At 46.7% G+C, this 20,632-nt stretch overlaps 2 protein-coding genes across 7 annotated transcripts; both read left to right on the top strand.

Moving 5' to 3' along the window:
* Nucleotides 1-838: 838 nt before the first annotated feature.
* Nucleotides 839-5,419, top strand: LOC147303097 (uncharacterized). The gene is made up of 6 exons (XM_086280350.1): nt 839-1,030; nt 3,922-4,067; nt 4,329-4,393; nt 4,878-5,039; nt 5,122-5,226; nt 5,313-5,419. Exons 1-6 carry the CDS (start codon nt 884-886, stop codon nt 5,351-5,353), a joined length of 666 nt encoding a protein of 221 aa, XP_086136476.1. The 5' UTR covers nt 839-883; the 3' UTR covers nt 5,354-5,419.
* A 4,090-nt stretch (nt 5,420-9,509) lies between these two features.
* mindy1 (MINDY lysine 48 deubiquitinase 1) lies at nt 9,510-20,384 on the top strand. Of its 6 annotated transcripts, none has more exons than XM_086280070.1 (12): nt 9,510-9,565; nt 10,869-11,476; nt 11,554-11,799; nt 11,948-12,120; nt 13,624-13,681; nt 13,973-14,037; nt 14,137-14,295; nt 16,835-16,937; nt 17,015-17,157; nt 17,232-17,426; nt 17,509-17,649; nt 18,393-20,384. In XM_086280070.1, the coding sequence occupies exons 2-12, from the start codon at nt 11,158-11,160 to the stop codon at nt 18,456-18,458; spliced, it is 1,668 nt and encodes a 555-aa protein (XP_086136196.1). In that variant the 5' UTR covers nt 9,510-9,565; nt 10,869-11,157; the 3' UTR covers nt 18,459-20,384. The 6 variants fall into 6 exon arrangements, with proteins under 6 accessions (XP_086136196.1, XP_086136193.1, XP_086136195.1 ...); XM_086280067.1 differs by having other exon boundaries at nt 9,517-9,627; XM_086280069.1 differs by lacking the exon at nt 9,510-9,565 and adding an exon at nt 9,580-9,641.
* The last annotated feature ends 248 nt before the right edge of the window (nt 20,385-20,632 follow it).

Raw genomic sequence — 20,632 nt, 5'->3', positions numbered from 1 at the left:
CGAACCTTTTTTTTCTCTATATAAGCTGTTATGTACTAAATAAACCTTTGAGTCGATTGGGAAGGCAACCTAAAGCAGTCTCTGTTTTCTTGTTCTCCCAAGCTGCTCCCGAGCTCGTACTAACACGCTGAATGGCATACCTGAGTGTTACTTTAAATAATTAGGAATCTTAGAAGGAAAGGACAAAACTCTGCTTATCGCTCACGCCACGGAGGAAACCCGGGACGGCAATTTCCTTCACTCATTGTGTCAAATGTTTAGCTACTCCTCGGCCTCCTTTAGCAGTAATGATACCTGTAATAATAGATTAATAGATTAGATCATAGAATAATAATAATATAGAATAATAACAGATTAGATCATAGAATTGAATCATATCTGTTATTAACCTCTGTCTCTCTTCCACAGCATGTCTGCAGTTTAACTCATTGCTGTGTGTTATCTGGCTTCATGGACAGAGCATTTAATGGGATCTAAAGCTGTTCATTGCACCTTCAACCAAGTGTTATGCATTAGGTAAAACCCGGACCATAAGTCATCTGGAGCAGTTTTACAAAATTCGGTAAATGTGATGCAGTCCTTCCTCATCATCATCATCATCATCACTGTCTCTGCTGTAGTCGCTGTGACTGACGATGGCAGCAGTGGTGGCAGAGTTCAGGCTGTGTTTAGTGTTATCCCGAGTACCAGTCTGAATGTCCTTGATGGCTGCTTAAACAAACCCGAGCGAGATCGATACACAAACACAGAGGTTGTGAAATCACAGAAGGCCCAGAAACATCTGAACTGTGCGCAGGAAAACCTTTGTGTCCAAACAGTGTAAACCTGCAGGTTTGTCTCTCCTGCAGCTCGTATAAAAACTGAGTGGCTCAGACTTGGTGACATGTCTGCCACCATCAGCATTATGAATCTGTGGCTCAACTGTCGCTTCCATTTCCTGTTTGCAGCGCTGGTTCTCAGCAGCTCGGCTTTGACACCTGAGGAATGCAAACCGCTGGTGACGCCGCTGTCTATGGAAGACCCCTCTGTGGTAAGACTCCTCTGATTGCTGCCTAGGTCTGTGGGGTGGGCTGTGGAGTTAACAGGTGAACGTGGTGCTGAAGTCATTGTTTGCTGTGGAGGTTCAGACTGATTTACAGCTTCATCATTAAATAACTGCATCTTAGTTTCCACTGCAGGATGGATAAAATACTTTGGTTATTAAACTGCCTACAAATGTAGACTACACACTTTTATTTGCACTTTGAAGTGGCTGAGTGAAGCTGTTGGAGAATATTTGGTTTTCACTAACAATGTTTTTTCACCTGTCCCATTTGGTTCTTTTGCCATCAGAATTATTGTCTAAAGGCAAAGAAAGATGCCCAACGGATTTACTTTACCAAATGGACCGTGCTGTATTGGTCTGTTTGATTCACCTTTGCTTTTACTGTTTATTTTATTTTCACTTGCTACACACGGGACAGACTTGACTGGGGAAAGAAAAACAGCGGGGAAGAGGGACGGGGATAAAAAAACTAAAGCCAACAAAATAAGCAGACAAAAAATACAAATATCAATCACCTGGGTCACCTGTTGACAAAGAAAAAAGGGAAAACAAGCGAAGAAAAAGAGCAACATAATAAACAACATCATCGTGATTATCTATGTGAATATAACAGTAAATATGTCTGTGAAGGTTCTCAGTCATCCAGGTCATCGTAGTCTAAGGAGCTTCAAAGAAAAGCGTCTGGACTTCTTTAAGTTGCTTGAAGACGTTTCACCTCTCATCCCAGAAGCTTCTTCAGTTCTAAGGTCAAATGGTGGAGAGTCCCAGATATAAACCCAGTGGGAGTTTCCCCCCACAGAGGGACAAAAGGACCCCTGATGATCCTCTAATCACCTGATTAGTGGCTCAGGTGATTATCTGGGACTCTCCGCCATTTGACCTTAGAACTGAAGATTATTATTATTATTATTATTATTATTATTATTTTATTGTGCAGCACGTAGGATTGACAGCGCACAGTGTGCTTTGAGGTAGGAGCCAAAAAGGGTGTAGTTTGTGGGTGTGATCACCCGTGTGTACACCTGTGAGCATGGACGCGCTTGTTTTTAAAAGGTTCCTTCATGTAATGATCTGCTAGAGGGTGTGGGGGGGGCCACAGCCCCGTCCTCCAGGGCATGAAGCAGGTATGGAGGAGATCAAGACTCCAGACATCCAGAGGCCCCCAGAACACAAGAGACCAAGGAAGACCAACAGAGGGGCAGCCGCGCCACTGTCCCAGAAAGAGCTGAGGAGAGTCCCAGATGAGGGCTCACTCAGCAGCCGCGGAGCAGAAGCCAGGGGGAGTTGCAGTGACGCGCCCGTGAGCTGCGCCAGAGTGACCGAGCCCCAGGCCGAGAGGCCGAGGGCACCCCACCCCCGAAGTGGCCCGAGCGAGCCCCAGGCTCCAGGCGCCGATAAGCAGCCACCAGGAGTGAGCCGGTGTGTAACTGGACGCCCACCCCCAGACACAGAACCACCAACGCACCGATGTCTGAGGGCGTCTGTCACTGGCAGGGGAAGTGGTGGTGGGTGGAGATAGGCCTCCAAACCTTGGAGGGCCTGAGATGTCCCCAGAGAGGTGGCGTCTGATACCCAACCTGACATATAGACACAGACATACAGGCACACACAGACACAAACATCCATTCCCACCCTCATGCTCTCATATGCACTTACTCCACACTCAACCAACGTGGAGACAGACATAAAGAGACGCTGTACACACGATCACACTCCCCAAGCGTACTCTACAAACCGGGTCTAGGTACCCTTGCCCCTGGAGGGGGGAATTGCACCCAGACCCAGGTGGTGTTTCCCTTTTCCCTGCGGTGGGGAGAAGCAGACTGCCCCGACTCCGCAGCAGCAGGAAGGCCCCACACTCCAGACCGCAGTCGGACGGCCAACTCCTCCTCCTAGCCCCCCCGCCCAAACAGGCAGCAGAGAACGGGGGTGAGAGAAGACTCCAAACCTCCCTCCACCCACTCATTTGTAGTGTTGATGCATGTGTGTTCTAAGGTGCATTTAAAACCCAGGAGGGCATGGAGCTACCTGCCAGAGAGCAGCAGGTAAGCGCATAGCCCCTCCTGCTAGCCCTCAGTGTCTACCTGTATTTAAAATTGAGAGGTGGGCAATGGCGCCAGAGGTGAGGTGTACACCCTGATGGTCTTCTGGATGCCGTGTAGCGTGCCCACCCCCAAGATCGTACATGTATGTGTTATGAGAGTGTGAGTAATGTGAATGTCTAAGTTGTGGGATAAAATTGAGGCTCCACAAAAATGGAGCTCAGCATTGTTAATTTCATGTTTCCTGAGTGACTGAAGCACATTTGAAACAACAGAAGTCGAGCCTTAAAACCCCAAAAATGTGACTAGTATCAAAAGGCTAAAAGTAAAATTACATAAAATCCACCCATCCATTCTCTTCCACTTCCATTATAAGTCAGGGTCGCAGGGAGACTGACATCTATCTCCATTATCACAGGAAGCAGGCACACCTGGACAGGTGTCCAGCCTGTGGCAGGGCTAACACAGAGAAGTGTGTGGACGGAGAAAACATGAAAACAGGAAGAACCCAGCCAGATGGGAGATTCCAGATCTCCTTGCTGTGAGGACACAGTGCTAACCACTGTGTGCAGACAGCGCCCTCTCCTGTCTTATTTAGTTATTGTCAGTAATAGTGATTGTCGATTGATTATTATTATTATTGTTGATTATGATTAGTGACTTATTGACTGGTCAGTGAGATTCAAACAGGGATCTGTTTTCTTCAGGTGTGACAGCTTCCTGTTGGGTCAGGAAGAACAGGATACGAAGCGCTGTCATGTTTTTGGTTTATTTAATAAAACTCATGTAGCAGGCAGCGTGTCAGCTGACTAGGCCACTTCCTTGTCTGTGCAGATGTATGGCAGGGTGAACTTCCTGCTGGGCTACACCAGTCACGACGTCTACAAAGCTTTCCTGAACCTGACCGACAGCTCCTGGGTGAAGATCAGCGCCTCACCAGTGCGCTCTGGGGAGGTCGTCATGTTGCAGGAAAACAGGATGTGAGCTCATCACATGCATCAACATCTGTTACCATTAAGCCCATCCATCCTGCACCAGAGGGTAGCAGGGGACAGCAGAGGGCAGCAGACAGTAACAACACAACAGGGGGCAGCAGGGGGTAATAAGAGGCAACAGAGGGAAGCAAATGGTAACGGGGCATAACAGAGGTCAGCAGGGGGCAGCAGGCAACAGACAGTAACTGAGGGCAAGAGAGTTTCTGAAGTGGGCGTGAGTTTATTCTTTCTCTCTGATGTTCTCAGGAATGGAACCTGCATGACTTCAACGACGAACGTAACCTTTGAAGGAAACACTGCCACGGTGGAAAGTACGCAACCCACTCGACCTGACACACTACAGAGAAGTTCCAACATAAAAGCTGCAAAGTTTTCATGATTCTTTTTCCTGTTCTGTCTCATTTTAGATTAACTTTTTCATTTGTTTCCAGTAATATTGTTTCTTCCATCACTCATATTTTCTCTGAAATCGGTTAATTCAAACAGCTTGATATTTTTCAGTTCTTTTTTCTTCTATCTAAGGTCATTCTAGGGGATTTTTAGCTGCTTTTTTGTTTAGATGATTGTACATTCATCCCCAGGTTTTTGTGTCATTTTCCTGCATATCATCTAAGTTATTTTCAGTTAAACTCTTTGTGTCTGATTTAATTGTCTTTTAATATTAGATTGTGTATTTGTCTCTTGTAAATTGATCTCTGGCGTTTTCCTACGTGAGGTTTTCAGTCCTCGAGGTGCAGTTGGACTTCCTGTTTCAGAAGATCATGTTGTTATTACATGAAATTTTTCTGTTCCCAGTGGCCAACTCCACGTCTTCGTTCTACTTGCTGCCGAGCTGTGACGGCTGCCTCGTCTTCGTGATAAACAGCACGGCTAGAAACACCAAACGTCTGCTTAAATTACTGAAGATCGATATAGATGCCAGCGATGAGTTCGTTGCTCATTCCCTTTATCTTCTGGGTAGGACGAAAATTAGACACAGAAGTTAAAATTCTCATTTAAAATCCAAAATGTTCATCCGTTTGAGTGTTTTTGTTTGCAGGCAAAGAGTCAACCCTGAAGGAGCCGGAGCTGGAACACTTCAAGCAGCAGGCAACATGCTTGGGCTTCTCCGGAGACCCGGACTTCATCTACAACCCAGAGAAAAGTGCTTCACTTTAACTGTTTGCACTAGAATCTGAGAAATCAGTCTGAGGTGAATCAGGTGATGCGACTGTCTGTTTCTCTCTGCAGGTTTCTGTGCTGAAGGTGAAGGTATCAAGATTCCCAATTAGAGAAACCACCTACCATCAGAAACCAAGACTTCACCTGAGAAAGTAAAGAGATCAAAAACATAAAAAGTGTGTCTGCATCTTTTATTCTGGGCTTTTTAATGTAACATGGTTTAAAACCAAAGGTCTGCAGACTGCGATTACAAACACTGGTTTCTGCAGATGAGCAAACAGAAGCGATCACTGAGGAGCTGTAATCATGGCCTCAGTCTTGGCACAGAGGCTATTTTTGGTGAAGCAGCCTCTCCAGGGCTGAGTGACACGTGCTTGGGATTACAGCAATGACTCTAATATCGCTAAACAGCGCAGAATCGCTGCTTTCACAAACTGTTCAAAAGTTATAGTAATTTTAAAAAGTGTTGTAAAAACCTTTGGCCAGCAGCGTGTTAGGGGTTACAGTGTTAAGTAAGGGAATTGCCTTAGCATGGTTAAACACAGGACAGAGGAAGGTACGAACTCTAGCGAGGGTTTCATTTTAACATTATACCAACTAAGTCATTAAGTGTAACTGGATAATGAGGAAATGACTCAAGGACCGTCTTCATAAGGGAGGGACCTAAGGAGGATATCAACCCATCGCCTTGCAGTGTTGGGAAGGTTACTTTTAAAATGTATTCCACTACAGATTACAGATTACATGCCCCAAAATATATTTTGCAACGTATTCCGTTACGTTACTCAATGAGAGTAACGTATCCTGATTACTTTGGATTACTTAATATATTATCATGCTTTTTACAGCTACATGAATGTGATTTATTACTATTACTGAAGGCTACTCTCCACACCAACACCAGCTAGATGTTTAAATCATAATATAAATGAGTAACAGTAGGTGGACATTAGGTAAGGCTGCACTTTTTGCAGCGATCTCGTATAGAAAACTATTCCACGCGTATATAAAACAGGTGAGCGGCTCCAAACCGTGGTAAAGGGACCTCTGGCTAATACGTCGGGTTCGTGTCGGCTCGTAGCTGAAAACTAGCTTTACTTTGTTGTCTGGGTCAACTTTGCTAGCAGAGACAGAGAGAGGCGTTGAAAGGCTGCTGCAACGGGACTTATTGTTTCAGAGGAAAACACGAACACAGCGTACAGTCGAGTCTTAACAGCTTACTCACAGCTGGGCTCGTCAGGCTCTCTTCTTGGCTGCTGTGGTTATTATTATATTTACATGCTTCCAGCTCCCGTTTCTGCTCAGTGACAGCTCCTACTTTTCCTTTTTCTCCCTCACTCACAGACACATCACGGGTCCATCCTCCCTGCAGCACAGACTACACTGCCCATCAGGCTTTAGGGCGATGCCTGTAACACTTCCTGTTGCCTTCATATTAAATCATTTAAAAAAATATTTCTTCACGTCATTATGAGACGCGAGATTGAAACACGGGCATTTGAGCCTCTTAATGCGTGTTTTGTTTGGGTTTCCAACGGCGTGGAATTACCAAACATAGAGAGGGCATAGCCGAACATATGAAACAGGAAGTACCGCCGTGTAATCCATTTATTTCAACAAAGTAACTGTATTCTGAATACCACCTTTTTAAACGGTAACTGTAACGGATACAGTTACTCATATTTTGTATTTTAAATACGTAACGGCGGTACATGTACTCCGTTACTCCCCAACACTGTCGCCTTGTTAACAAAATGCTTAACATGACATTAACATGACTTTACAGTCAGAGGCCGTCAGTGTACCCGGAGGTCGAACTGGCGACCTTCCGGTTACAAAATGAGCTTCACAACCCCCTGAATTATGGATAATTGAAACATTGGTGTTCATCTGAACAACAAACTGGACTGGACTCATAACTCAGACGCCCTCTACAGGAAAGGGCAGAGCAGGCTGTACCTGCTGCAGAGACTCAGGTCGTTTGGAGTGGAGGGCCCACTCCTGAAGACCTTCTATGACTCTGTGGTGGCCTCAGCCATCTTCTAGGGCAAGCCTATTCAAATAATGGCCCGCGGGCCAAATGCGGCCCAGAAGCAACCTGCGAGTGGCCCTGCCTGTGGTCCAGGCAGAAACATAGAGAAAACGCAAAAAAATTCATTCATTCATTAATTTTTTAAAAAATTAAAAATTCCTACAGCGTAGTGTAGACTGTGAATGCAACACTTCTAGTAGCCTAGCAATATTTAACCCACAATGCACCGTGATGTAAACATATTAAACAATCATTGTAATATATGATGCGACAACAGCATGTCTTTCTCACTCCTAAAGCGCAAAATGAAACTGACAATGAAAACTGTCGGTTTAACCCTGCCTGGACTGACAAATACTTATTCATTTTACCGAGTTTAATAATCTTACAACATGGTAAGATTATTACCATGTTGTAATTATTACCATTATTATTACATTATGGTAAGATGTACTACCAATGTACATGGTAGTACAACAGGAGTTGTACTACCATGGTGAGGGTCCTGTACAGCCCAAGAGAGAGCTGCAGCATCTTCCCTTTCTGCTTCTTGGCGAAGAAGAAAAGGCCTTTCACAGATTCTGAAACGGTGAAATACTGCATGCTGGCCGTGGTGGATGCGGTGAAAAGTGATGAATAAATTAAAGTAAGTGTGACATCTGCTATTAAAAACGTACCCCTGTAGGACAGTTCAAATATTCGTAGAGTTGAAGTTCTGGCGTCAGACGAGTTTGAAATGCTGTTAAATGACCTGAAGAAAACTGATGTAATGTCTATAGCAGGAGATCACAGACAGAACTGATAATGCACAGTTGTGCGTATATGTCCGTTTTTTGGATGGGAAATTGCTCGGCTTACTACCGTTAGAGGGACACACAGCTGGCGAAATAATGTTTGAGAAGATTTCAGCTCTTTTTGAGGAAAATGGTCTGGATATGAAGCGTGTCTGTATACTTGTGACGGATGGGGCTCCATCCATGGCAGGAAAAATGAGTGGTCAGCGAAATATTTATTTTAATTTGAAAGGGAATTATCAAAATGTTTTTTTGTTATTATTATTATTATTTCAAATGTGCAAAAAATTGTTTAGTTATGGCCCCCCTTTTTTAAATGGACCTTTTGGTGTGCATTTGTGAGGTCATCAGATTTACAGGGGAAAAGGAATTAAAAAAAATACTTGTTTTTCAGTACAGTTGTGTGGGTTTGAAATTGATCATGATCTGTTGCTTACTGGCTTCAAAAAAAATATCTGGCCCAGATAAATTCCTTGGTTTGAAAATCTGGCCCAACTAACTTCGTAGTTGAATAGCCATGTTCTATGGTGTGGCCTCTGGACCCAGTGGAGGTGGTGAGTGACAGGAGAATGGTGGCTAAGCTGTCATCCCTGTTGGACAACATCTCCCACCCCATGCAGCAGACTCTGACAGCACTGAGCAGCTCCTTCAGTGGCTGCAGCACCCACGGTGTGGGACGGAGAGATTTCGCAGGTCTTTCCTCCCCACTGCTGTCAGACTCCACAATAAAGACTTTTGCAGCTGATCAAACACACTAACCCACACATGTGCAATAAGACTGCTATATGTGCAATTCTTATGCAATTCTTCTTCTGACGAAGTTGTATTTTTGTATTTTCCTACTCAGTTGTATATAGTATTTGTATTTCTATTTTATTCTATTGTATATATTATTCTATTCTATTTTATTCTATTGTATATATTATTTTATTTTATTCTATTGTATTTTATTGCATTCCAGTGTTTTCTAATTTCTGCTACATAACTTTGCACTTTTGCTGTAACAAAACAAATTTCCCACCTGTGGGACTAATAAAGGTCATCTTATCTTATTTTATAATATATTTACCCTTTGTTGTTTGTTTCTGTTTATCTAAAAGGCAGCATTTCACTCAACTTTGCAACTTAGACATGTGTACACATCTATGTCACTGTCAACATTCATTATCTCTGTTTTATGTATGTTTTGTAAGAAAAAATTATTTCCCCCAGGTATTCTGATTCTGATTTATGTGGTTATATTGTTACTGTAATCACTCCTTCTGGCAATTCGTTGTATCCATTGAATTTATGCAGCTCTAGTTGCCATTTTTCTATATGTACTTGAAATAATAAACAAATTCTAATAAAACAAAACAGAACACTTTCACGTCTGGTTGGTTGGATTGGAGGCGGAGTCAACTGGATAGACTCTCCCTGCACAGTTTTCGGTCCACCTCGGCTCGATTCGTGAAGCCTGGGTAATGGAGGCGGGGTTTGTACGAAAACAGTCAAAGGTGAGCGCACCGCCCGCCCATGTTACCGTGGTCCACAGATGTAACGCACTCTGTGGAATAAGGTGAGGGAGCGAAGGTGAGACCGGACGTGACGTATACCGAGTAGAAGTTGCTCTGTCAGGAGGGTACGACGCGAGTTGAAGCTGTGAAAACGTCACATTTTGTTTGTAACGTTTTATTTTCTTCATGTTTCTGATTGGCCGAACCCGACAGCGCGTGCCCGCGGTCTGAGAGGTGAGTGCGCCGCTGTGGCTGTGAATGCTGCCCCGCTCAGAGACCAAAAAGGACATAAAGTTAAAAAAGTCTTATCGCGTTTGGCTGTCAGTGCCAGCTAGCTCATGCTAAGCTAACGCGGTGTGTAACATCTGTACGGTTCGTGTTGAAGCGGCTTCCCGCTCCGCTCGGAGTTCCGCTTGTTTGGTTTCTCTGCGTTTCTTCCCAGGCCCTCACGAGCTGCTGCGCGTGAACATTAATGACAATTTTACGACAGAAAAAGTTCACAGCTAGCCAGTTGGCTAACAGGCAGCGTAGGCTGCTGAAGCTTAGCGGATGTGGACGGACGGTGGGCGGGACCTATGAACCTGGCGGAGAGGAATGTAAACAGGTAGCACGCGCGTTCATCTGCCAGCGTCAGCGTTCTCCGCGAATCCGCGCCGGACCCGGTAAGCTGACCGGTTTTCGGGAGGAGGGCACGGGCCCGGATGTCGGGGTTAACCGGAAGAGCAGGGTTAACCGGCCGCTCCGCAAGACCGGGGTCAGCTGAGGCTGCCACCCGTGTGTGTGCGAGCGTAAGTCACCGCTGAACCCTTCTCACCTAATTGAGGAGCGTCATGGGAAACAACTTTCCTTCACGTCGATCTTGGGAGTGAAGCAGCCGCCCCCCCAGTACAGGTCACCTGTAAGGCTCGGAGCTCAGGTGTACAGCAGCGGTCCAGGTGTCGGTCTGCGTTCTCAGCCACACCCCTGCTTCTCTCACGGTCACAGCTGTACCCCACAGCTTGGGGGGAGCTGCTTCCGTTCAAACAGCTGAGGGTGGATGTGCAGTGTTGACCGTCAAGTGGAGAGTGTGCAGATGTTTATCAGAGTTTACACCTGTGAGGCACACACAATGTTTCTGTGATGTCACAGATCTGAGAAATTAGTGGATGGAGGTGACGCTGCACCGTCACTCGGAATCCATCTTTAAATCAGCCTCATGGCTGCACACAGCTCTGAGCTAACTCCACAACTCAGACACACAGACAGAGACACACACACACACACACACGTGTGTTTGCTGACTTCTTCTTCTGTGTTTCCTCAGGTGTGACTGATGTCAGAGGGCCGTGCTGCGTCTCTTCTCTGCTCAGATTTTCTGCAGCCATGGTTGCTCTCAGGTAGACCGGTGTGTCTGTTTTCCAACACCCTTGGCAGGCGGCGGGCAGGTGATCGTTCTCTCGTGACGATCTCCTGGCGGCCATGTTGGAGCGCCTCCTGCTGTCTTAAAGCCACCCGATGCTGAGGTCTAGTTTCTCTCGTGACCACGTCCGTCTGAGTCATCTCTCTCCACGTGTTGTCATACGGAGTCGTGCCTGTGAAGCCGTCAGCTGATCATGGAGGAGTCCAGGGAGCAGCCTTCCGCCATCGCTGACCTGGAGATGAAATGCGATTCAGAGGAGCCCACTGTCAGCTCACAGACTTTCTCCAAAGAATGCACCTTAAGCGTGACACCAGCGCACCTCAGAACTGACATCCCCAACACAAGTGGCGGCGCCGCTGACAGCCCTGCGCTCGCCAAGGTCCCGATGGAGGAGGAGGAGGAAGAGGCCACACCCACGCCGCCAGAATCATCGCCAAGTCCATCATCTGAAAACATGACTCTAACAATCGCCACCACCACAGAGGAACCCACGGAGGCTGGGGCAGGACCAGGTAGAGGAGGAGACATGGGTGAAGGGCGGGGCCTAAGATGCCCAGAGGATCCCTCATGGTGCTTCTATTGTCCGCAGGTCTGGACGTGGAGGAAAGCTCCTCGGTGGTGACAGCGGGTGGCTCAGACGACCAGCTGGAGTCCACGGACTCGGCATCATTCTCCATCCCCAGCTTGGAGCTGTCGGATGGGGTCGTGACAACAGGAAACTCCCTGGACGTGGATGACGGCCTGTCGTCGTCGTACTCGGCGCTGGGTGCGGAGGGCTGCTCGCCATCCACCGAAGTCCCGAGTCTGCAGGACGAGGCGGCGCTGGAAGCTGCCGGTGAGGCGTCCATGTTACTGAAACTGTGCTCAGCCTGGTGCCTGACTGCACTTCTTCTCTGGGTTTATTTTGCGATGACACCTTAGTACTCCAAATAAATGTAACTTTGTTTAGCTGAGTGTGACTGCATTTCTCCCCCTCCCCACAGGGGGTGCTGCTGCTCCTCCTACTGCGGCACTGGAGCCTGGGCCCTCCATGCCAGCGTATTACCTGGTGAAGTGGATCACCTGGAAGGAGAAGAAGACACCCATCATCACCCAGAGTGAGAACGGACCCTGCCCCCTGCTGGCCATCATGAACACGCTGTTCCTGCGCTGGAAGGTGAGAATCACCATCATTTAAAGGGCGGAGCGGCAGGTGGATGTTCATCTCCACCCAGCTGCAGCACACAAATCTAAAGACAACAAGTTGCACTACGCAGGTACGCAAACATCTGCCTGAGAACCTTCAGGAAGTCAGGGCAGGTGTTTCCTGTCTGCGTCGTCATGGTAACATAAGAACCTGGAGGTGCATGTTACGTGTTCCAGCTGTTTGGAAGGGCAGGGCTCAGAGCTCCCAGGTTCCAGTCGGTCTGAGCTCGTTGTTGTCATGCTCAGACTTGCGCCGAAGACCGGGAAAGGTTCAAGTCAGATTTCTAGCAGCTGAAAGGTGGCTTTGGTTCCCAGGGAAGCTGGCCTCATTAGAAGGCATGGGAGAACCCTTTCCTAGTAGTTCAGGTCCTTGAAATTGTTTTTACTGCACAAAAGGACGCGAACGCGATGCTAAAGTTCAAGCACAAGTTCAGCTCTGTGCCCACATCTGCACAGAGAGCATGCTAACGTTAAGCTAGTCAGACAATATGCTAACGCTAAGCCAGCCAAGAACAAGAGTGATGCTAAAGCTCAGTGTATGCAGACCAGAGCCTAGCAGCTAGCGCCTGAACTTCAACAGGTAACAAGCTGTCACATCATCCTGGTGCAACATCTGCGAGGAGCTCGTCCTGGTACTGTGACAGCAGGCGTGGGACGTAATAAGAATTTAGCAATTCTGATTCCATTATCAATAGAATCTATACTTATTGATCAGATTCGTTATCGAGTCTCAACAAACAAAACCACAGCATGAAATTAGTCTGCATGAAGGTCTTAGATGTGCTGCTTAGTGATGACGGTCACCCTCAAAGCGGAGAATCGATAACGAATCTGATCAGTAAGTATAGATTCTACCGATAATGGATAGTTCCCATGCGCGCTGTCACAGTACCAGGATGAGCTCCTCGAAGATGTTGGACTGGGCTGTTGTGACAGGTCGCCCCGAAGACGGCGGTGGCAGCATTAAATCACAAAGCCTTTGACTTTTCGTTGAAGGGTGTGTCTGCGGCACTGCAGTGCATGAAGCTCTTATAAGTGTTCTCCCAGACTTCCCGTGCTTGGTGGGATCTACACCTGGACGCATCTAGAATAGTCAATAACACTCACAGCGACCCCTAGTGGCAACAGGAAGTTAACTGTTAGAACCATGTGGTGTACGTGAATCCGGTGCTGTGGGTTCACCTGTGCTTCGCCTGTGGCGGCCGCTGGCCTCAGGTGGTTGAGCAGCTAATGAGACACTTTGGATGAACCGTTATGTAGACCGTGGTTTCAGATGTTCCTCTGAGAACCAATCAGAGCACTCTAAAATGATGTAACTGTGCAGACGTCTGTGTCGTCGTAAACAGCTTTGATCTTTTTTAGTGAGGGACAGAAGAGGAGACACCGGCGCTCACGCTTGATAAAGTTTATAAATGAACTGACCTGTGTGTGTGTGTGTGTGTGTGTGTGTGTGTGTGTGTGTGTCGCGCCGCAGGCCAAGCTTCCTGCTCAGACTGAGGTGGTCACCACAGAGGACCTGATGGCTCACCTGGGTAAGAGCGACTGTGGGTAATGTATCAAACGTATCGATGATGAAATTAAACGTGCCGGGTAGCACGAGCAGGAGGCTGGGCGCTCGCTCGTAAACGTGGAGGGTCCACGTTAAGTAGACGATGAGTTCGCTCCTGGCACAGCTGTCGAGAATGATACTGTCCGCGGAGGTCACATGGTACACGGTCTGCAACACGTCGGGTTAAACCAGGATTCTCACCTGTGAGTGTTTGAGCTGGTCAGGTCGTGGCGGGCTGTCCTACTGACGATGTTCCTGTGTGTGCGTTGTTCAGGAGAGTGTGTGCTGTCCGTCACTCCTAGACAGAAGGCCGACGGCATGGAGCTCAACTTCCAGCAGGTACCAAGGAAGCACACGGACATGCTGGTTCCCATACACGCTTTCAATTAGCACGCCGTTTTGGGGAGGAGACCATAACGTGGGCGTGTGTGTTTGCAGAACATGAGCGACGCCATGGCGGTCCTCCCGAAGCTGTCTACAGGGCTGGACGTCAATGTGCGTTTCACTGGCGTCACGGACTTTGAATACACGCCCGAGTGCATCGTGTTCGACCTGCTGGACATCCCGCTGTACCACGGCTGGCTGGTCGACCCTCAGGTGAGTGTGTGTGAGCGTAAACGCAGGACTGTCCAGGTCCTTAACGAGGTTTTAACAATGCAAGGTCAGCGGTTTGACCCCCAACTCTTCCAGTCTGCTTGTTGAAGTACTCTTGAGCAAGGGATCAAACCCCGGAGTTTCTCCCGAACCTGTGTGAGCTCTGGATAAAATGCTCTGAATGATGAAGCAGGTGATTGGCTCGTTCAGCCAATCCCCATGGGTACCGTCAGCTGATTGGCTGATAGAGCTGCAGATGAAGCAAGAAAATTAATAAAATGTTCTGACATTAAATTATCAACACAATAGACAGAAAGATATCAGGATGTTTAGAAAACAGAATATTTATAGAATGAAAGAAAATATGAACAAATGAAGGAAAGTATTAATAAACATGAATATTAATAAACTGTCTGGAAAAAGTGTTACGGCCTCAGCTGGGCCTCCTGGAGTTGCCTGTGTGGGCGTGTCCTAGCGTCTTCATGCCTTCGGTGACAGCTGACTGCTTCTATTAGTAACTGAACTAAAAGAGACGGACGAGCCGCTATCAACATTTAAAGAAGCAGAACAAAACTCAAGCGTTGGTCAGTAAACTGAAAAGTCAAAAAAGGATTGGTGACCAAACACAGTCCTCTCCACCAAGCAGGAGCAAACAATCACAAAACACAGCTCACTACCTGCAACCACTAACATGGCTCTCTGGCACCAGAGCTCACCTGAAATACTTTTAATTGCTGAAAGGAGTGAGCTGTTCAAAAGGTGGCAGCTGAGGCAGGAGAGACGGTAGGACACGCCCACACAGGCAACGCTTGGGCCGTAACAAAAGTCAAGTGTTGGTCGGTGCCAGACTTACTAGTTGTTTAACCTAGTTGTTAAAATGTTAATTGATTCCTGATGCTGGTAAAATATCATCTTAAATGTTATGCAGCTATCTGCCACCGGACGGCGCATCGTTGATGACACACCTGTTAATCTCATCTCTTTGTTAGAATAAGATCGTAGTTACAAACAGCGGTTCTCCGTCAGGAGGACGGGCTCTGTCTTAGGAGAGAGTTCAGTCGTTATGAGGGGTTCAGAGCAGAGCCACTAGTCCTCCACATCACAAGGAGGCAGCTAAGGCTGTCGCCTCCTGGGCACGGTGTTCCTGCCAGGCATGTCGTACCGGGAAGAGGCCCGGGCTTGGAGATTACATCTCGGCTGGCCTGGGAACGTCTCACGTGTCCCCGGATAAGCTGGGGGTGGCGTGGAGAGGGAGGGCCCTGCTTCCCTGCTGCTGCCCCCACGACCCAACTTAAGATGAGCGGGAAAAAAACGGATGTGTAATTTATTGTTTTCTTATTTTTAGATTTGAACTAGGGCTGGGCAATATGGCCTAAAATTCATATCGCGATATAATTTGAAGCACGTGCGGTAACGATATATATCGCGATATATTCTTTTCTTCTGTATAACGTATTTTACACACTATAAGGACTTAAAATCCTTTCATTTTCTCAAAAATCGAGAGTGTGCCTTATGTATGAATTCTGGTTGTGCTTACTGACCTCAAACCGATTAAATCTGTTAAAATGTTTTAGTACAACTTTGGTAAGCCGCACTGCTTGATGGCTTGTCAGAGCATTACGGCAGTGGCGTTTGCAGGGTTACTGAAGTTGGGCTAGCTGGTATATAATGTTGTGCTACGTGATTGCTAGCGACACAGCTATGTTAGCATAACATTAGCACAGTGAAGCTGCAGGATGAACGCTAACTTTTTTTCCACTTGACAAAAGTTAACGTGAGAGATTCTGGTGGTCAGGGACAAATGCAATCGCATAGCAGGATGCTGTACACGGGCCAAACTTCAGTCAGGAGAACAACTGAGATCATTCATCCACAATACCAGGTTAGTTATTAATATACTGCAACAACATGGGAACAGAGCAGCTGTGAGAGAATTCAACATTTATGAATCAATGTTACGGAAGTGCAGTTTTTGGCTTTCCCCACATTTCAACAGTGCTTAATCACTTTACTGTGACTGTTGCCCGCCATAATTTGCAGATGATAATGGTTGTAGCCGCTGCGATGCTTTCGACCAAAACGGGCGCAGCTTGATGACATCATCAACATGCGCTATCGCGGTAGAACGGTATAGTCAAAATCTCTATCGTAGGCCAAATTTATATCGTTTATATCACCCACCCCTAGTTTGAACTGAAGTGGCTGTCAAGCGTGCGTCATTCATATTGCACGACACACTTTTAGTTTAGCGGACGTTAATCTGTCATATTTGAGTAACACATGAACATCTTTTGTAGTAACATGTTTTCATATCATAGTTAACATCGGTTTAAGTGTTTCTCTCCTTCATTGTCTGTCTGGAGTGTGACGTGTAATGTTGATGATGCTGCACAGTGAAGTGGCATGATTGCAGGTTTTTAATGTCCATGTGGGATTTTTATTTTTTGTGACATGGTCAGACATGGACATGGACATCAGTCAGACTCTCTGTGGCCGCCCACAGGACAGAATGATGTAAAATTCCTGATTGTGTGTTCAGAGTCCAGAGATGGTGGCTGCTGTGGGCAAACTGAGCTACAACCAACTGGTGGAGAAAATCATTGACTACAAACACTCTGCAGAAAGCAGCCGAGTCAGTGAAGGTAACGTGTTTGTGCACAGTACCCAATATGTACACGATGGCCCGAACATAATAATTGTGCACGTCTGTGCCGGGCAGGCCTGGTGGCGGAGCAGTTTCTGGAGTCAACGGCGACTCAGCTGTCGTATCACGGCCTGTGTGAGCTCAACGCGACGGCCAGAGAGGGCGAGATCTCAGTGTTCTTCAGGAACAACCACTTCAGTACCATGATCAAACACAAGGTGGGGCTGTACACACTGCAGTACCATGACCAGACACAAGGTGGGGCTGGTAATGCACTTGTCTCCTCTCTCAGGGGCACCTGTACCTGCTAGTGACAGATCAAGGCTTCCTGCAGGAGGAGTCTGTGGTCTGGGAGTCGCTTCATAATGTCGAGGGTGATGGAAACTTCTGCGACTCCGATTTCCGGCTGTGTCATCCTCCTCAGAGAGCTCCACCCACCCCCCACCTGCCACCCAGCGCCCAGGAGCAGCAGCGGCAAATTGACCAGGTGAGCTCACCAGGTAATATCATTGCCACCGAGCACTTTGGCCCGTTAGCACGTCTCTGATGGGTGTTGTTGTGGGTGTCAGGACTACCTTGTGGCAGTGTCCCTGCAGCAGCAGCAGGGCGGGGCCCCGGGGCCCCTCAGTGACCTGGAGTTGGCCCGGCAGCTCCAGCAGGAGGAATATCAGCAACAGCAGCAACTCCAGCAACAGGGTTCAGTGCAGCAGGTAAGCTCACCTGGAGACAAGCCGGCAGACTGTGGGCAGCACTTGTAGGCCACTGCTATCACACCTTAATCCAAAATCAGGTTTCAAACAGGACACACTGAATCATTGGTGTGGAACCGGAACCTTAAAGGGGGCATGAAACTCTGCACGTGAAGGCTTGTTTACATCACAGAGCCCAGCTCGTCGCTCTGGTAACCACCTGTCACCTGACTCAGGCTCTCCTCCACAGTCCTCATTTATAAAGTGTTGTACAAACACAGCTAACAGCCACTTCCTGCTGCAGACACAGACAGTAAAGTGACCGTAGATCCTGGTTTAACATGAACTGACTGCTGCAGCGCTACAGTGATCCCCTCACACTGATGGTCAGCTTCACTGTCCTTTCCTCTGAGGTATCGATCCTGTCACTTGTTAGCTCAGTCTGTTAGCCAACCACGTGATGTCACGCTGCGTACTGACAGGAGAGGGCGCTGTTTTTAAAACTTTCAGCACTTATTTGTTAAACCCGGCTGAGTTACATCAGTGTCTGAGAGCAGGTGTCAGTGAGCCTTCATGCACATAGTTTCATGTCCACTTTAAAACACCTGAGTTAGCGTTCAGAAGACGAGTGTGAATTATTAGAATAAGTAGTTCTGACTGCCACGTAAATGTCACCATGAAAAGATTTTTTTTATTGATCTCAATGTGACAATAATAACCGTGACATGAGGTGATTACACTGTGTTATTGTTACGGTGTTCCAGGTCAGAGGTCAGGGGGCACAGCAATCCAGGAGAAGAGACAAGGACTCAGACTGCGTCCTTCTGTAGACTCTTCAGCAACGCCGCCATCATTGTCGTCTGTCACGCCGTCGGACTCCTGTGTGTCTGCGGCGGGCGGGTGAGGGGTCACGTTCGATGCCAAACCTCCCAGCTTCCCCTTTGTTTCACAGGTCAAAGGTCTTTAGGACGCGCTCTTTGCCAATGTCTTTATTAACCATTAATAAATATCGGACAGCGATGAAGTGATCAGACGGAGCTGTGGCTGAAACAATGACCTATGACTCTGCAGCTGTGTTATTTCGCAGCTCCTACTCCTCTGTAGGCTTCCTGAAGTTGACCAATCAGTAAAGTCTTAAAGGGGAGGAGCTAAAACGGTCAGAAACAAAATGTTTTAGCTCCTCCCCCTTTAACCCAGTGCTTGCTAACCCCGCCGCCTCCTGTGGCTGCGGTTAAAATTCCTGAAACGAATGGAAACATGATTCCTGCCTCTTTCAAACTCGGACAAATTTAACTTCGTACAAACCAAACGACTGAAAGCTGCTGGCTCTGTGTAAGGATATGCCCTCTGTGACATCACAAAGATCCCAGACTAGGACAAAACAAAATGTTAAGAATTGATGTTTCCTCCAAATTATTGAAAGTAAGTGTAATTAAAGATAAACACCTGAGCGCTGTTGTGCTGTGTGTATTACTGTACGCTGTAGCTGACGAGCACCTTCAGGCAACTGTTGTTGTAATTTGGCGCCGTGAAAGTTAAACCATGACATCGTGTTCCCACGACGAGGACGGAAAAATTAGGGTTTGTCTGTTTGGCCTGACTGAAGGAGCCGATGGTGATGTGACACGGCAGGCCATTATTAACCTCGAATGTGACGGCTCCGTAGCGCTGCTTTAGCTAAAAACGGGTCTTTCACTGGTGTTTCCTGGGACCAGTTTGACCAGAACCTCCCAAATATTCAGTCTGAAGTTGTGAAAGAAAAATAAGATCCTGTGATTCTCCGACTGGTTCTTTGTTTCCCTGCAGATTAAAACGAGGTCGTCACGGTTGTGACATTTGACCAAATTATGACATCAAAGTTTGGATTAAACACGTAAAAAAAGACATTTTAATATCACTGAGTTTTTGTTTTTCTGTAAACATTAACCACGACTGATTTCATCACCAATAAATTTGGCTTAAAGGAACAAATGTAAACGCGCGTTGAGTTTCATGTCCCACAGATTCATGATTGAGTCACTGGTTTATTTTGTCCTCTTCACTTGCAGTGACTCAGTTTTTAAACTTGAACTAAAGTCTTGATATAAAACTTTTACCTGTAAATGATTTTGTGGCCGTCATTCACAGTGAGTGGACAGACCAGCCGTGACGTCGTGGCTGTTTTCTATATTTTCTCTTAAATCTGCTGTGGAAACAAACCTAAAACTCAGGACGTTTGAGGTGAAAACCTGCGAACTGTTCGTCTCTGAGTTCAGACTTGGTGCAGTTTCTTCTTCAGATCAAACAAAGAATTAAGAACCTGTTTAACGCCACAACAGCGTTCCCGTCATGCCTGTCAGGGTTTTAGGCACGGACGGCAAAAAGATGGACGTACCTACTCTGACGCCACCTGCTGGTTAGTGAGATCGTCACTGCAGAACAGCAGTTCACGTAACCTCTTTGAAACCAGGCGGGTCCACATTTCGCAGATTTGTTCGTGTGTCATTAATCACCCATGCAGAGCTTACTCACCTCTATAGGGCCTGAAGTCTTTGCAGCTACAGCTATCGCCATCTGGTGGCCTTCAGATAGAACGCAGGCACTTTCTCTCTGGCTTATTTTTTTTCATACCTGGACGTCACCTCCATGTTTTTATCGTCTGTGGTATTTTATTTATTAGTTTAGTTTTCTTTGGTGTGACTGTTGGCCCGCCGCTCTGTTCAGGCTTTGTTTAATCTGCCGTCCTGTCAGATCGTCAATAAAAACTCTGAATTTGACTTCAGTTTCATGGATTTGTTCACAAACATTAACATGCGGATTTTGTTCTTGTTATTCTGGATCACCACAGACAATTTCAAACATTTGAACACCATCGCCTTTACAACTAATTAGTTGGCAAACTTTTTTAAATTTAGTTTATAGGAAACAAAGAATGCAGACCAACATTGTTATGTACGCCTGTGATCATAGAAAAATCCGAATTGTGACTTTTTTTTATTTTTGTTATTTTCTTACTTTAAAGAGA

This window comes from Aulonocara sp. 'chitande type north' Nkhata Bay, linkage group LG22 (genome assembly GCF_057382095.1).
Source record: "Aulonocara sp. 'chitande type north' Nkhata Bay isolate Kocher_YH1m ecotype deep benthic linkage group LG22, A_spYH_male_GT1.1, whole genome shotgun sequence".
Taxonomy (NCBI): domain Eukaryota; kingdom Metazoa; phylum Chordata; class Actinopteri; order Cichliformes; family Cichlidae; genus Aulonocara; species Aulonocara sp. 'chitande type north' Nkhata Bay.
This window is presented reverse-complemented; position numbering and strand designations above follow the sequence as displayed.

Coding starts and splice junctions, on each gene's coding strand:
- mindy1 (XM_086280070.1), top strand. CDS start 11,158: ATGGAGGAGTCCAGGGAGCAGCCTTCCGCCATCGCTGACCTGGAGATG. Junction 11,477..11,553: donor GGAGGCTGGGGCAGGACCAG/GTAGAGGAGGAG, acceptor TATTGTCCGCAG/GTCTGGACGTGGAGGAAAGC. Junction 17,650..18,392: donor AACAGGGTTCAGTGCAGCAG/GTAAGCTCACCT, acceptor ACGGTGTTCCAG/GTCAGAGGTCAGGGGGCACA.
- LOC147303097 (XM_086280350.1), top strand. CDS start 884: ATGTCTGCCACCATCAGCATTATGAATCTGTGGCTCAACTGTCGCTTC. Junction 1,031..3,921: donor CTATGGAAGACCCCTCTGTG/GTAAGACTCCTC, acceptor TTGTCTGTGCAG/ATGTATGGCAGGGTGAACTT. Junction 5,040..5,121: donor TCATTCCCTTTATCTTCTGG/GTAGGACGAAAA, acceptor TTTTGTTTGCAG/GCAAAGAGTCAACCCTGAAG.